General features: G+C 36.1%; 1 protein-coding gene across 5 annotated transcripts in view; it reads left to right on the top strand.

The window, feature by feature from the left end:
• Zmym2 (zinc finger MYM-type containing 2) overlaps positions 1 to 16,764 on the top strand; it is a 76,526-nt gene that overhangs the window by 50,395 nt on the left and 9,367 nt on the right. For all 5 annotated transcript variants that reach the window (XM_057785927.1, XM_057785932.1, XM_057785929.1 and 2 more), the window contains 7 exons: positions 6,578 to 6,743; positions 7,564 to 7,598; positions 9,229 to 9,358; positions 10,626 to 10,741; positions 11,811 to 11,982; positions 14,066 to 14,191; positions 15,066 to 15,160. In XM_057785927.1, coding sequence (XP_057641910.1) covers positions 6,578 to 6,743; positions 7,564 to 7,598; positions 9,229 to 9,358; positions 10,626 to 10,741; positions 11,811 to 11,982; positions 14,066 to 14,191; positions 15,066 to 15,160 — 840 coding nt within the window. The remainder of the gene's footprint in view (positions 1 to 6,577; positions 6,744 to 7,563; positions 7,599 to 9,228; positions 9,359 to 10,625; positions 10,742 to 11,810; positions 11,983 to 14,065; positions 14,192 to 15,065; positions 15,161 to 16,764) is intronic.

Below are 16,764 nucleotides of genomic sequence, written 5' to 3'. Positions count from 1 at the left end.
TCACTTTTTGAGACAGTAGTTATTATGATGTGATAATAATTTCTTTGTAATTATTTTACTGTTAAAGTTTCTACCTAATTGTGAACCTAAAATATTTTTTAACTTTGGAGATTTTGGTTTTTGCTTATAGAATAAACTAAATGCATTTTTGAGTTAGCTGTTCTCTCTGTGTTTATTATTTTTCTTCCTCTTTTATGCCCTTTCCTACCTCTTTTTTGAATATTCTCTTTCTATTTCCTATAATGAAAATAGAGAAATCTTAGAGTTTCTTTTTCTTTGATGGCAAGTAAAGATGTGCTGTTTAGTAAAAGACCACATTGTTGTCTTATGTTCCATTTTATTACTTTAATTTTGTTAGTGTTGGGGATTGGATCTAGGACCTCATACATACTAGTTAATTGTACATGCTGATAGTGCTCATTTACATAGTGCTCAGTTAGGACAATTCAGTGAAGCAGTACATTTCGGAATGTATAAGATCTCTGTGTAATGTTATGTTGGTGTAAAAGTAATGTCAGGTTTTGCGCTGTTGAAGTTTGTCGTTTTATAGTGAAATATGTTCTTGTATAATAAATGTGGTTCTATATCTCATTTTAGTACTCACTTCTCACTTTTTGTTTTGCTAGTGACCTCTTATTTATTTTATACTATGGAAAGTATGTTAGACAAAAAGCAGATTTGAGTTCAAAGTGAGTCATAAAGCACAAAAGTAACTTGAAAAAACATCAGCAATGTATTTGGCCCAAGAGCTGCTAGCTAATTATAGAGTACATTGTGTTGGTTGAAGGGATTTTGCAAAGCAGGCCTGAGTGTTGAAGATACGGAGGGTAGTAATCAGCCATGAGAAGTTAACAGTGACTGTTGGAAAGCAATCAGTGAAGCTGAACTTCTTACAACTTTATTAGGAGTGAGTACTAAAGGATCACTAGGTATTTGAGGCAAGCTAGAAAGGTGGTAGTGGGAAAAGTATCTGTCTCATAGGCTGAAATTATCTTGTATTTTATTGAGACTGGATATCTCTGTGTAGCTCTGGCTGTCCTGGCTTCACTCATGGAAATTTCCCTGCCTGTGCCTCTCAAGTGCTAGGATTAAAGGTGTGTGCCACCACTGCTCAGCAACAAACCATTTTCTTCGTCAGATTGTGACATTTGACAAAAATAGTGGCTGGAGAGATGGCTTCATAGTTAATAGCACTTGCTGCTCTTCCAGAGGACCTGAGTTCATTTCCTAGGACCCAAATAAGGTGGCTCATAAATGTCTGTAGGAAATCTTGACACCCTCTTCAAGCCTCTGGGTAGCTACATACATGTGACATATATACACAGAGACATACATACACAAATATATAAGTTAAAATCTTTAAGAAAAAAATTGAATTGTATACGACTGGCAGTTGGCTGCTCAGTGCTGTGCCGAGAATCAGTTCTAAAGTACTGCAAGACCAAACGTTCACCTAAAAATAGTCACTGTTGGGTTGTCTGCTGCCTTGCCTGATACATTGCAGTGTTCTGAACCATAGAGAAATTGCTCAGAAAACCCATGAGATGCACTGGAAACTGCCAACATCTGTATCTGACATTGGCCACCAGAAAGACCAATTCTTTTCTTCAACAGCACCCACCACATGTTGCACAACTAATGCTCCCAAAGATGAGGTAGATTACTGTCCCTACCTCTTGCCAATGAGGTACTACTTTTTCAAGCACTTTGACAACTTTTTGAAGGGAAAGTGTTTCTGTAACCAGCAGAATACAGAGAATGTTTTCTGAGAGTTCACCAAATTCCAAAGCATAGACTTCTCTGGAATTAACAAACGTTTCTCATTTCTCACCCTCCCCTCTGATGATAATTGTAATGGTTCCTGTTTTTATGGATAAAGATGTGTTTGTTCCTAGTTACACACACACACACACACACACACACACACACACACACACACACACACACACACACACACACACCAGTATAGTAGTGTTTAAATTCACAGTTCCAAATTGCTGTGTCTTTTGCACCAGTACAGTAATTCTTATGTAAAACGCACAAACCTTTGTGTAATATTCACAATAACATTGAGACTACTTAGAATTGAAATAATTTTATAAAATATTTTTAGTATTTAAATTTAATAATGAGATTAGCTGTATAGCTCAGTGCTTACTTAGTAGGTGGGAGTTTGATGCTAAGTACCACAAAATAAATTTTATTGAAGCATTTAACATTATGCTTTCAAATTTTCTGCTGGTATGCTGTATTAATTACATTTCTGTTATTGTGATAAATCATCTTGGCCAAGGTGACCTATACAAAAGTTTATTTTGGCTCGTGGTTCCAGAGGGTTAGAGTCCATAATGTCAGAGTTCAGGTTGTTGTGGTGGCTGGAGAGAGAGTGCTGAGAACTCAGTGTGGGTTGTAAGCACAAAGCAGAGAGCAAACTAGAAGTGGCAGGTGGATTTTATCTCTTCAGAGTCTGTGCACACTGACTGACTTCTTCAAAGCAAGGCTACCTAAGTCTCTGCTACCAACTGGGGATCAAGTCTTCAGATGTGGAAACGTGTTGGCATTCTCATTCAGCTATTCCATATGCTTTTTACTTAGGACATTTCAAAATTCTACATTTTCTGATCTTTGCAGTAGGTTGCTTCTGTATTTAGAGACTTACTATAACTGTCTCTTAAGTTAATATTAAAAAATGTGTTGATAGATAACCAAAAAAATTAGTAAAATTGGTTTATCTGAATGTAAGTGTTGCACACCTGTAATTTAACTTGACCATCTGGATGGCCAGTTAGATGCCAGCCTGAGCTTATATAAGAAGACCCTGTTAGGAAGATGGCTCAGTGGTTAAGAGCATTACTTTTCTTGCAGAGGATCCAGGTTCCTTTCCTAGCACCCATGTTGAGGCTCATAACCACCAGTAACCCCAGTTCTAGAGCTTTGACTCTTCTGACTTCCATGGGCACTTGGCATACACATAGTTCACAGACTTACTTGCCACTAAAATACTTAGATACATAAATCAAATAAATAGAAGTTTACAGCCTTCACAGTTCTGTTTATGGCATTAAGCTTAGAATTGCTAGTTTTGAGTTCCCACCCTTCTAGTTTGAAAAAAAGTAGAAAATTTGTTTTTTATGTATAATTGATATTAATCCCGCCCTGTTTTTTTTTTTTGGACAGATTGTTTTTAATATTTTTAAAGAAAGGAGTTAGATGTAGGAAAACAAAGTATATAAGATTTTAGAATGAAGAACTTATTATTCAGATTTTGGGATAAGATATTTTTATTTAGATGTGATAAAAACTATAATTCTAGCACTTGGGATGTGGAAGCAAGATAACTGATGGGGTTTGAGGCAAGATTGAACATCCTGACACCCGCCTTTTCAGAAAGCCAGTATAGTACATATGCCATGGAAATTTAAATTTTACACAAACTGAGTTTTGACTTAAATATTAAATTGAGAACCATTTTGTGTGTTTTACTTTTATTAGGGCTTTTATTTTCTACTTATTTATTTTCTGTTTGCCAGTCTATCCTGAGGTCATGATAAAATATAGATTTTGACTTGGCTTTCTGCTGGAATTCTGTATCTTTATTTTTAATATTTGATGTTAGTCAGATCTTTTATTTTTGAGTGTTGGTTTTTCCCTGTCCATTTTGCAGGGCTGCTGTAAGAGCTGTAGATAGTAGGTCAGTGTTAGGCTTTTAATCTCAGGTTCTCAGTGAGCGGGTAGTCAGGCTGCAGTTTCAATTGGTTTTCTTTTTTTTTTCTGTTTTTTTTTGTTGTTTGTTTGTTTGTTTGTTTGTTTGTTTGGTTTTTCGAGACAGGGTTTCTCTGTGGCTTTGGAGCCTGTCCTGGAACTAGCTCTGTAGACCAGGCTGGTCTTGAACTCACAGAGATCCGCCTGCCTCTGCCTCCCTCAATTGGTTTTCATTAGTGCTCTGACTCACTGTAAGTGGTTGTAAACTTATTTCCTTTCTTATGATTTGATTATAAAAAAGGACAAAGAATCTGAAACATTACTTTGATTTCAAGTAGTCTTTTGTTGATAAGAGTTGTACATAGGAACTGTTTCCATTATTGAGTCAAGTATAACTGTATTACGAATTTTCTAGAGGAACAGACCTGATAGAATGTGTATATTAAAAGGGGACTCTCATGGGAGAGGCCTTCAGCCTGGTAGCAGTTCAGTCCTTGAGGTTGGGTTCTTCAGCAGTTGTGGTTTGGTATTCAAGGTCTAGAGAGCTGTTGGTAGTCCTTGTTGGAAGCCCCTAAAATCTATGTTTTGATGTCATCAAAACACAGTAGCAGCACTGACGTAGATGAACATGCTAGTGAGAGCAAAGGCAGATGGACAAAAGCAAAGCTTTTTTCTTTGCTTTTTTATCTAGGGTGCTGTCAACATTTAAGGTGGGTCTTGCCACTTGAAATAAAGTTGACAGCTAAGATTAGCCATCATAATGACCTAGGTTAAAATACTTAATGCTTCTGTAATTGAGATTACCACATAATCTACCAGTATTGTAAAATTTGATTCATACATTTTTAGACAAGGCATAATAGCATCAGTTACTGCTAATGATATATACCACAAAACTTCATTTATTTAATCTTTGTTCAGCAAGAGAACTGAAATAGAAAAAAGAGACTGTGCAGTATGGTCCATCTCTTTGTTCTTTAAGACCTGTGTGTCAGTGTGATTCTTTATTAATATCTTTCAACTGTGAGCTTACTTTTTTTGCCTCTTAAGCTAAAATGTGCTCTACTTCTAAGATACACCCTTAAAGTATTTATTAATAGAATTTCATTTGGGATATAAGTTGAGATAATCACATATATAATATAAAACTGAATTAGAGTAATGAAACAGTCACAGATACATATATTATAATTTAGTATTATCAGAATTTCTAAATTGTTAAGCTGACAATCAGTTTTTAAAGATTAAAGTAATTTATTTTTAGATTAGAAACTTCATTCTCATTCTATTTGGAATAAATTACATCTTTTGTTTCACTCACTGATCAAAATTTCTTTAAAAGATGGGCCGAGCCGGGCGGTGGTGGCGCACGCCTTTAATCCCAGCACTCGGGAGGCAGAGGCAGGCGGATCTCTGTGAGTTCGAGACCAGCCTGGTCTACAGAGCTAGTTCCAGGCCAGGCTCCAAAACCACAGAGAAACCCTGTCTCGAAAAACAAACAAACAAAAAAAAAAGATGGGCCGGATTTAGGTGAATTAGTATCTTTAAAGTGAAATCTGCCCCTGTATTGAGTTACTATTTAAAGTGTTACTATCTTGAATTCTACGCTGTTTTTTTGCTGTTCTTGGTTTTTGGTAAGAAGCTCCGGATTGCTCTGATCTGGTTGTAGACCTGTTGATCTTTCCTAGTTGTAGAGCTGTCGCATGACGTTTGTCTGTTTGTTTCATTCGTTATTGATTTATTTTGAGATAGGGTTTCTCTGTGTAGCCCTGGCTGTCACGGGACTTATTTTGTAGACTAGGCTGGACATATGTCTCCAGAGTGCTGTGATTAAAGGCATGTGCCACCACCACCTGGCTTCTGATTGGATATCTTGATAAATTATTTAATTTTTTTCAAGTAAATATTGGCTCTTTTAAAACACATTCTCAAAGTTCTTCTCAGAAAATTAAACTTTTTAAAAAAGTTTTATAGTAAATTCACAGAAAACAAATAATTGAGTTTTCCATACTATAAGAGCTTGCTTCAGAATTATTCTGGTCTTCCTACAGGTGTTGTTCCTGTTTATTGCCCAGTGTTACCTTGCAGTGCATTCAATTAACTAATTTTCTTTTCTTTGAATTAAAAGAAAATAGTCTGGTCTTCTATACTTAAGCATGGAAATCTGCTTATTGTAGAAACTGTTCAAGATAATATAATTTCTAGAGACTTCTACTTGTTATCATTATGGCTCTCAAAAAATGTCTTATGCCACTACTGTTTGGTTTAAGTTTTTGTTTTGTTTATTTTTATTTGAGTCAGGATCTTGCTATGCAACCTAGACTTGTATAGCCCAGGGTGGCCTCAAACTTGCCAACTTCTTGGCTTAGCCTGCTGACTGTTAGGGTAATTTTTGTGCCTACCACCATGCTCAGTTTCAAAATTATTTTCAAGTAAATTCTATCAGTTTTTGTCTAATCATGCTCATTTAATTTTTTTAAATGATTCATGTGTGTGTATATAGGTGCACATGCCTGCACATGGATACCATAAGAGGGTGTGAGATCCCTTAGAGATGCATTTATGGGTGTTAATGGGATCCTCAGTTTTACGGGTGCTAGAATCAGAACTCCAGTCCTAATGATTGCACAGCAAATACAGGAACTACTGAGCCATCTCTCTAGCCATTATTGTTTTTTTGTTTGTTTGTCTTTTGTTTTGATTTTGGTAATATAGGATTGGATTTAGTCTTCGTATGTGACCTACAATCTTAATTTTTGCTTTGATACCATTTTAGTACTTTGTCATCACTTTTGTCAGCTAATGTGTATGTTAATATTAAGAAGACTTAAGTCTTCTCATTTACAATGTCTGAGCACTTTCCCTTCTTATTAAGGCTGCGAGGTGTGATTGCTGTAAATCCCAAGGCACCCTTAAAGAGCGAGTGCAGTGGCGAGGGGAGATGAAACATTTCTGTGATCAACACTGCTTACTACGTTTTTACTGTCAACAAAATGAGCCCAATATGACTACCCAAAAAGGACCCGAAAACCTACATTATGGTATGTATTGTGGCCACTTAAAGACTTTATTTTTAAATAAATATTTATTATGTATACAACATTCTGTCTGCATATATGCCTGTAGGCCAGAAGAGGGCACCAGACCTCATTACAGATTTTTGTGGGCCACCATGTGGTTGCTGGGAATTGAACTCAGGACCTTTGGAAGAGCAGGCAATGCTCTTAACTGCTGAGCCATCTCTCCAGCCCCCCACTTAAAGACTTTATATTCTTTATTTTCTAGTTTTGAATTTCAAACATTGATAAGTAAGCAGTTGATTTGAAGATAGTTATTAAGACTGGGGCATAGATCAATGGTAGAGAAAGAGCATAGGTTTTATATAACTCTAGTAAGTCTCTCGTAGTTTATATATGGATGGAAAATATAAATTGAAATGAACCCCATACTTTCTCTAGGTCCATTGCTTATTTTATTCCCCTTTAAAAACCTGTATGCTGAAAAATATTGGACATCATTGAACTAAATTAGAGAAATTAAACTATTAAAAACATTTTAAAAATAATCTATCCTGTGACATCTAGCTTCATCAGATAAGAAGCTTTCTTAGCAGACTATGTACTATTTGTGGCCTGGAAGGAGCAACAACTTTTAGAAGTTGTGATCTTTTATTTTACTTAAGCAGTATTTCTTAGAATATTTTGTATTCGGAGAGAGCAAAGAGGAAAATCAGCTATGCTCATCTCCATATTTTTGTACTCTTTGTTTAAATTTGGAAATCGGTAAGATTTAATGATACATAGAGATTTAAAAAATGTCAAGAAAGTGTTATTTGTCTTATTTTAAATGTTTGTTTTTTAGATCAGGGCTGTCAGACGTCCCGAACCAAAATAACAGTGAGTATTTTCTCAGTTCAGTGCTGTGATGTGATTTACGGTATGAGTGAAAAATAGTTAGGCTGTACTAATATCATCATGAAAGGTTTTTACTTTGTTGAAATAGTGGAAACATTCAACTTAACTAGTATCAGAAACATAAAAGGAACATAAAAGTGAATTGTTGATGGCCTCTATCCAAATGGGGAAGATAATACATGGTATTTGAGTTGACATAGCTGTAGCTTTGAGATGATTGTTTGCTCTCTCTTTCCCTCAGTCTCCCTCCTCTCCCTCTGCCTGTCTTCTTGGAAAGCATGGATGGGTCAGTGGTAGTCAGTAGGACATTGTCAAGAGGATCAGTAGGAAAAAGTACATGAGAAGTACAGAGCAGCCATTAGGGTCCATCCTGATATGGATCTCTGAGAGCATAAGGAAAGTGAAGCTAAAAGCAGTGATTTAAAGATCTCGTAGTAGAGTCTTTTAAACCTGAAAAATATGCACATAATATGCTCCAATCCTTTTTTGTTTAGTCTTTTTCTGTCTTTTGGTACTATGCAGCAATCCTTAATTGTCATTTTAAGAATTTTATAGGTTGATAGTGGCCATTTACATGTAATGATTACTTGAGAGCATAAGTAGTGTTTTGCCATACCTTGAACAGTGGGACATTGATTGCCTTCAGTATGTTGACTCTTCTGGAATTTATAGCATCCTTGTTCAAATGAAGCTCTGTGCTTGAAGGAGTCATTTGTTGGCATCCTAAAAAGCCTGTACTAGCCCTAATTGTGGTCAAGATGATGATGGTGATGATGATGTGTAGTTACTAATTTTTAGCTTCAGCAAAGATCACATACCAGATTTTCAGAACTGTGATATCTAGACTCCAACTCAAAAATTGTGATTTAGAAAATTTACTGGGTAGTTTTAATACAAAAGCAGAGAATAACCAAGAGATATGCACTCTTCATGTCCTTGGACTAGGATGCCATTATGGCTGTTAAGACCTGTGTATTTTCTTTGCATTGTAATATTTTAGCTCTGTATCCATAGTCAAAAGTCAAGCTGAGCTGTTGTTTTGTTTGGAGTCAGGATCTGACTGGCTTAATAATTGATAATTAAGAGATAATTGTTTTCATATTTTTTTCCTTAAAACATGCTTATCGGATCTCTGTGAGTTCGAGGCCAGCCTGGTCTAAGTTCCAGGACAGGCTCCAAAGCTACAGAGAAACCCTGATTCGAAAAACCAAAAATAAATAAATAAATTAATTAATTAAAAAAAAAAATCTTATTTATAGAAATGAATGAATTCCTGCTGCTGGATAGTGTTTAGAGTAAATCCACATTGACTTTCGAGATTAAGACTGATAAACTAGTAGTAATAGCTTTTGGTTATACTTTTTCACTTTTTTGTGAAAGTAAGTCCCTTTAGGACTTGTAAAACAGATAATGCCTTTAATTCTAATACTCTGGGGGCAAAAACAGGTAGTTTTAGGCCAGCTTAGCTGCATATTGGTTTCCAGGCCAGCTAGAGCTACATAGTAAGACCCTTTCTCAAGAAAGAAAAGAGAGGAAAAGTGGAAAGAAAACAGACTATTGGTATCAGGATAAAAATTAAAGAAATAAAATGTGTATCTTTGCTTCTCTGTAGGGCTCAGCACCACCCCCTTCTCCTACACCAAACAAAGAGATGAAGAACAAAGCAGTTCTTTGCAAACCTTTAACAATGACAAAAGCAACTTACTGTAAGCCTCACATGCAGACCAAATCTTGTCAGACAGGTAACTTAGGAACTTTTGAATTATATCTCCATCTGCTTAGACTTTACTGAACTAAAATGTGTGATTTTCTAGGGTGAAGACTACAAAATAGATTGTTAAGACATTGTGTCCTTTGATTTTCTTCTGTGATTTTTTTCTTTTTTCTTTTTTTAATATCACCTTGGGAATAAAGCATATTGTTTAAATTACTTGTGATCTGTTAGTAGCTGATTAAAGAACTAGAGTATAACTTGTTAAAAATCACACAATTCTATAAAACTTTTCTTGGATTGAGACCTACAATTGCTTAGTTCCTGTTGAGAAAATGATTTTGTGGTCTATAACAATGATAGTTCTGTTTCCTTCTGGTCAGAAAGATATTAAATAATTTTGTACTGATTTCACATCGTGTAGCATTAATTCTTAGTTTTCTTTTGATATTTGGGGAGGATTCTATTTTGCCGTGTACAGGTTTGCCTTAAATACAGTTCTCCTGATTGCTGGGATTACAGGAATGGGCTACTGTGCAGCTCAATGTTTGCTACATTTTAATTGTTGAAGTAAATAAACTGAGGGGAATTGCCAGAACAGTCTGCTGGATATTTTTAAAGGGTGTGTGTGTGTGTGTGTGTGTGTGTGTGTGTGTGTGTATTTTTATTTTTTAAAAAAGTGTAAGCTGTGTTTGTTTTAAGTTAGAACAGTTGATGTAGAAAACAACAGAAAGTTTTACTGTTTGAAATTTATTAAATCTTACAGAAATTAGAAATTTCTCTTTTTCAAAATTTTTTGAGACAAGGTTTCTCTCTTTATCCCTGGCTGTCCTGTAACTTGCTCTGTAGACCAGGCTGACCTTGAACTAACAGAAATCAGCCTGCTTCTGCTGGAATTTATGGGATGTGCCATCACCACCCAGTAGAAATTTCTTTTAAAATGAGTACAAAGTTATTTTCCTTTGTTGCCCAGTTAAGTTGATTATGAAACCAAATAACCAAAGAAACAAAAAGCCATTGTGAAAAATGAAAAGTCATGCTTGGTGTTTCTATGCTTTTAATTGCCCTTTGGGGAGACAGAGACAAGAGGATACCTATGAGTGTAAGGCCAGCTTGGTCTGCAAGCAAGTTTATAAAAACAAAGAGCCATTATTATGGCTCATACCTGTATTCTCAGGATGTAGGAGGCTGAGGCAGGAGGAGCACCAGGAGTTCAAGGTCATCTTGTGTGTAGAACAGTGTGATATTATGTCTCAAAGCAAAAACATGTTCTTTTTTGCCTATATCTTGTTTTTCAGATGAGAATTGGAAGACAGAGTATGTCCCAGTGCCTATTCCTGTACCTGTCTATGTGCCCGTGCCTATGCACATGTACAGTCAGAGTATTCCTGTCCCTACCACAGTTCCTGTTCCTGTGCGTGAGATTCACCCTCTCATTCTTGTTTTTGCAGGCAGTTTGGGATGGTCCCTCGCTGCTGGTACTGCTGTACTTGTTACAGTTACTGTGACAAAAGGGACTTGTAATGCGAGGAGGAGCTTCATTTTGGTTCATGATTTAGGAGGGAGGGCATGGAGGCAAGAGCATGAGAGAGCTGCTGGTCTTCCTGCATCTCCAGTCAGGATGAAGACAGGAAGTAGGGCTAGGTTATAAAACCTTAAAGCCTGACTCAAGTGACCCATTTCCTCCAGAGAGGTTTTCTTCCTTCTAATGATTCCAAAGCAGCATCAGCAGCTGGAGACCAAATGATCAAACACATGAGCATATGAAGAGCAGTTGACATTACACCCAACAGAAGCCATCTTTTTTGTTCTTCCACAGTTAGATTTTTGTCAATTTCCTGTTATCATGATGATGTTTGTTTATATGGTCATCCCAGAGTTAAGTTGAGCAGATGAGTGTATGTACTGTGACATTATTGATTATACATTTGAATTCATCTTCAAAAGAAATGTTTTGTGAAACCATAAGGTTTAGAAATGAAACATAGATCAGAGGTATTTATTTATTTATTTATTTATTTATTTATTTATTTATTTATTTATTTATCATGTATAGTGTTCTGCTTGCATGTATGTCTACAGGCCAGAAGAGGGAACCAGATCTTATTATAGATGGTTGTGAGCCACCATGTAGTTGCTGGGAATTGAACTCAGGACCTTTGAAAGAGTAGCAATCAGTGCTTTCAACTTCTGAGCCATCTGTCCAGCCCAACTAGAGGTTCTTAAAATGTTCACTTCATTACAAATCACCTGTAATATGCAGAATAGTGTATTTGAACTTGGCTTTTTTTTCCTTAATTTTTATTTTTTAAAGTATATATTTTGGGATTTCCTTGCCATAGTACACATCTTAGTTTTGATATGTATTCTTCCCAAAGATTTTCTTCATTAGTGTATTTATATAGTAATATATTGTGCATTTAATTTGTGGAAATTTCTTTTATTCTTTAATATACCTAACATTAAATGTTTTGGTTAATTAGGTGCCCGTTCCTGTGTTTCTGCCTGCTCCATTGGACAGCAGTGAGAAGATTCCTACCACGGTTGAAGATGTAAAAAGCAAAGTTTCTTCAGATCCTCTTGATACAGAATTGCTTACAATGCCAGATATGATGACTGAAGATGAGGGGAAAACAGAGGCATCCAATGTCAACAGTGAGCCATACTATCACAGTTTGTCAATAAGTGGTTTGGGGAATCGGTTCTGTGCATTGTCATTGTTACAGTACTTACAGACGAATCTTGTAACAAAACTTAATACGGGAGTAGGAGAAGGAATTATATATAGCAGAAGTGTATTTTATATTAAGAGATGTACACTTTAGCCTAGCAGTTAACAGCATGAGCTGTTGTAGAAGACTGGGTTTGACTTCCAACACCCACATGCTTACATTTGTCTACAATTCTAGTTCCAGAGGTTCTCATGCCCTCTTCTGGCTTCACAGGCATAAGACATGTAAGTGGGTCCCAGATACTGTAATGCATGCAAAACACCTGTAGAATAATAAATATTTTTGAAAAGAGATATAAACATTTCACCTTGATCCAGGTATGCTCTAATTCTAAGATTAATTTCCAGTGAAATGATTTGTTCCATTTTCTCTCTATCTCTTGAGATGGAGTCTTGGTATGTGCTTTGGACAGAAACTTTTGGACTGAAGAGTGCTACCAGCCTCACCCTCCCAAGTAGATAAGATTATTTTTACCTACCACCACACACTTACTTGTGCTCTCAAAAATATCAAACGTTTTTAAAAGGTTTATTTATGAGTGTGAGAGCTGCATCACTTGTGTGCCTGGTACCTGGGGAGGTCGGAAAATAGTGTTGTATCCTCTGGAACGGAGTTATAGGTGATTGTGAGTCACCATGTGGGGTAGGAACTGAACCCCGGTTCTCTGCAAGAGCAGTCATTTGCTCCTGATTCCTGAGCCACTCACTCCCTGTTTTTTTTTTTTTTTTTTTTTTTAATAGTAATAGAATTTGATTTGAACTTCAGTGGAGTTATTTTTCTTAGTAACTTGTAGGTTTCCAAGATTTCATTTTATGATGGATACTTTCCAGTATTATTCTATTTCTTACATTAGTTAAATATAATTTGCTTTATCTAAATCAGAATTTATTCTACTTTCTGTTTGGATACTGTTTGCTACCTTTTGTGGGGGGTTCTGTTCCTTGGAATATTTATTCTTTCTCCTAGCATTTAGGTAATATTCAGAATCCCTTTTTAGTCCTGAATTACCTGATTGCCCTTACATTAGAAGACAATTGTAGTAGCAGTTTTGCAGTGTTGTTAGGGGATTGTAAAATTTTAGTGGACTATAACTAGTGGTATGGTTTTTGTTATTAATTAAAACAAAACATAATCACTTACTCGCTGTACTCGGGAGTGTGAGTTCTAGTTGTGCCCAGTACATGACATAGCAAGATTCCGTGGAAAAAGAATGAGGAACCATAAGAATGTCATGCTGTTTTGTGAACCCTTTGTTCTTTATTTGCATGCATTTGTCTTACTTCTCTGTCTGGAGACCAACCATCACTTTGCAGTACATATTGAATAGAATGCATTTGTAACTATACAACATCAAAAAAGTTAAGCAGCTGATCCAAACAAATATGTTAATTACAAACAAGTATATACTGAGTTATGTGGAAACTTGGTCAACATTCAAAAAGTTTGTTTGAAAATTTTAGTTATTTACTTTTATAAATTTATTTCTGACAAGGAATTGCTTTTAAGAATATTTACCTGTGGAAATGGCTCATTCGGTAAAGTGTCTGTGACACATGTATGGGTCACACTCAGTGGCTTGTGCCTATCACCCCAGTGAGTGGAGAGGTAGAACTAGGAGGAAAGGTGGATCCAGTAAACAAAGAAAAACACATCAATCTCTGGTTTCCACATGCATGCCCATCTGTGTGGATGTACCTATGCCACGCTAGCAAGTATATATTTGTCTCTCCGTGTCTGTCTGTCTGTCTGTCTGTTACACACACACACAAACACACACAGAAAAGTACTCTTACATGGGCATTGTTTTAGTGTTCTAACATTTATTTATTTTTTGAGAAGGGATAGCCAGAATGTATAGTATTAAAAGTTTCCAATTATAGTTACAAATTTTATAGTAGCTTACTTATTAAGATAGTTATGTATTTCTTTCTTTGGCAGATTAAGTATAGATACTGTTGAGTTTTTTTTGAAACTTTAATTTCTAATAAAATATTGTTTATTTACAGGTGTAATTATTGAGACTGACATAATTGGCTCGGATCTCACAAAGAACTCTGACACAGATATACAGTCCAACATGCCTGATGTACCATATGAACCAGATTTGGATATCGAAATAGATTTCCCTAGAGGTACTTAAATACTACTTTATCACTGTTAAAATCAAGTTATACAGTTGTACTTAAGATAACTAATCATCAGTGTTAATGTCATTACAAATTGTCTCCATACTTGTGGGGATGAGGGGTGTGCTTTTCATCCTCTGCTCTTTCCACCTAGCTGTGTCCTTCATCCTGTTCTTCCTTTCCCATCGACAACTTAATTCATTACAGGAGCTTTAGGCACTAGAGAAGAATATAATACTTGTTTCTTTTCAATTCAAAGATCCTGATACTGTTGGGGGTGGAGGTAGGGATCAAGATAGGGTTTTGTTCTATATTCTGGGTTGGCCCCTACTCCCTTCAGTCTGTGCCTCAGCCTGTTTAGTGCTGGGATCATAAGTGTGTCAGCATGTTAGTTTGATAGCATTTTTTTTAATGTTGAATTTGTGTTCAAATGAAAAAGCTATATTCTGTCTCTGGGTTTTTGTTATTTGTGCTATAACATATTCCATTGCTTCTTAGCTGTTACAGACTTTCTAAAGTGAATTCCAGACCATAAACAGGGAGACGAATGCTTTCCTTTTCTCATTTTCTCCCTAATTTTGACTTCCTATTGAGGGAAATATAAAGCATGCCATGAAAAAGAGTTAATAGATTAAATAGGATTGGCATTTTAGGTCTTCCAACTAAAGTTTTAGTTGTTTACTTTTTCTAGTATCATATAGTTCTGTGAAATTTATGTATTGATACTTGTTGATTTATCTAAACTCGGACTTGTACTTCCTAGTCTTGTACTGCCTAGCCTACCTCAAACTTATCCTCACGTCTGAATGATCATTCATGCCATGCTGTGTTTATGTAATGTAAACCTTTATTTACAATAAAAGATTTTCTAATTTGTCAGCTGCGGAGGAGCTTGATATGGAAAATGAGTTTTTGTTACCACCTGTTTTTGGAGAAGAATATGAGGAGCAGCCCAGACCTCGATCTAAAAAAAAGGTATAGAATTTGTTAATATGTCTTGTAGTCACTTAGTATCTCTATAGCAGCATCTCAGACAGAGAAAGATGCATTGATTTTATTTATTTATTTTTTTTTTGTGCTTGACAATATAGGAAGATAAATGTTAAAATGTATCTTAATACAAGGTCAAAATAGAAAATAGCTGTCTTAAGAAGGAAATTCAACTCTGACAATAATAGAGTTTAGATTCTAGGTGGGCATGGTGGCACATAACTAATCACTGGTAGGCTGAGGTGGGAAGATTGTCTCAAAAAGGAGAAGAGGGAAGGAATTGATGATTTTCAAGGGTTAGTTTTTTCATCATTATTTTTCATTAGGTTAATCAATACAGAAGAGGTATAATTTATCCTTTTCTTCTTCTTTTCTTTTCTTTTGGTTTTTCAAAACAGGGTTTCTCTGTAGCTTTGGAGTCTGTCCTGGAACTAGCTCTTCTAGACCAGGCTGGCCTCGAACTCACAGAGATCGCCTGCCTCTGCCTCCCAAGTGCTGGGATTAAAGGTGTGCGTCACCACTGCCCGGCCTATAATTTATTCTTAAACATGCCAGCACAGAGAGAAAGACATGTTGGGAACTGTGAATATGTATCTCAGTGGTAGAGTGTTTGCCTACCATACAGGAAATCCTGGGTTTGATTCCCAGCACTACATAAACTGGGTGTCATGGTACATGCTTGTAATTCTAGCAGGAAATTAGAAGCTGGAGGATCATAGGTTTGAGGCCAGCTTGAGATAAATGGCATACTGTTTCACACCAAACATCACCAAACAAATGAACATATAAAAACAAACAAACAAAAAAAACCACCCTAAAATAATAGAACAAAACAATAATAAAACAAGAAAAAAAAAAACTAGATATGAACCAGACAGTTTGATCATTCAGACATAGAAAATCTAAATTTGTTTAATATTGTATCAACAACTTAACTGTTTCTGACTTTGAACACAAGGCCAGATCAAAAAAAATGGCTTTCACAAATTTATGTCGAAAGGAAGAGCTGAAAAACGGAGTGAGTATCCATAGTAGGATAAAAGTGAGCTCTTATTTGACACCGTACACAGGACGGGTGTGGTGGTGCACACCTTTAACCCCAGTACTCTGGAGGCAGAGGCAGAGGCAGACGGATCTCTGAGATGGAGGCTAGGCTGGTCTAAAGAGCAAGTTCTAGGACAGCCAGGATTATTACACAGAGAAACCCTGTCTTCAAAACAGAACAACAAAAAAAACCTTTCCAAAAGACACTATACACAGCCATTAACTGAAATGAGTCATAGTATTAAATGTTAGAGCTAAAAATATAAAGTTAGGCCTTTCTCACAAACAAACAAGCAATCAACTTTACCATCAAACATTGAAAGGAAGGGACTGGGGTTGTGACTCAGTAATGGCAGATACTTGCTTAGCATGTGCATGCTCCTGGATTTGATCCTCAGCACTAATAAGAAAAGAAAGGAAGCAAAGAACACTGAAAACCAAGTAAAGAGTACATTTCTTTTTCTTGTTTTGGTTTTTCAAGACAAAATTTCTCTATATAGTCCTGGCTGTCCTGGAATGCAGTCTAGACCAGCCTGGACTTTTAA

Source organism: Chionomys nivalis, chromosome 12 (assembly GCF_950005125.1).
Source record: "Chionomys nivalis chromosome 12, mChiNiv1.1, whole genome shotgun sequence".
Classification (NCBI taxonomy): Eukaryota; Metazoa; Chordata; class Mammalia; order Rodentia; family Cricetidae; genus Chionomys; species Chionomys nivalis.
The sequence above is the reverse complement of the archived record's forward strand: the minus strand, read 5'-3'. Positions and strand labels throughout refer to the sequence as shown.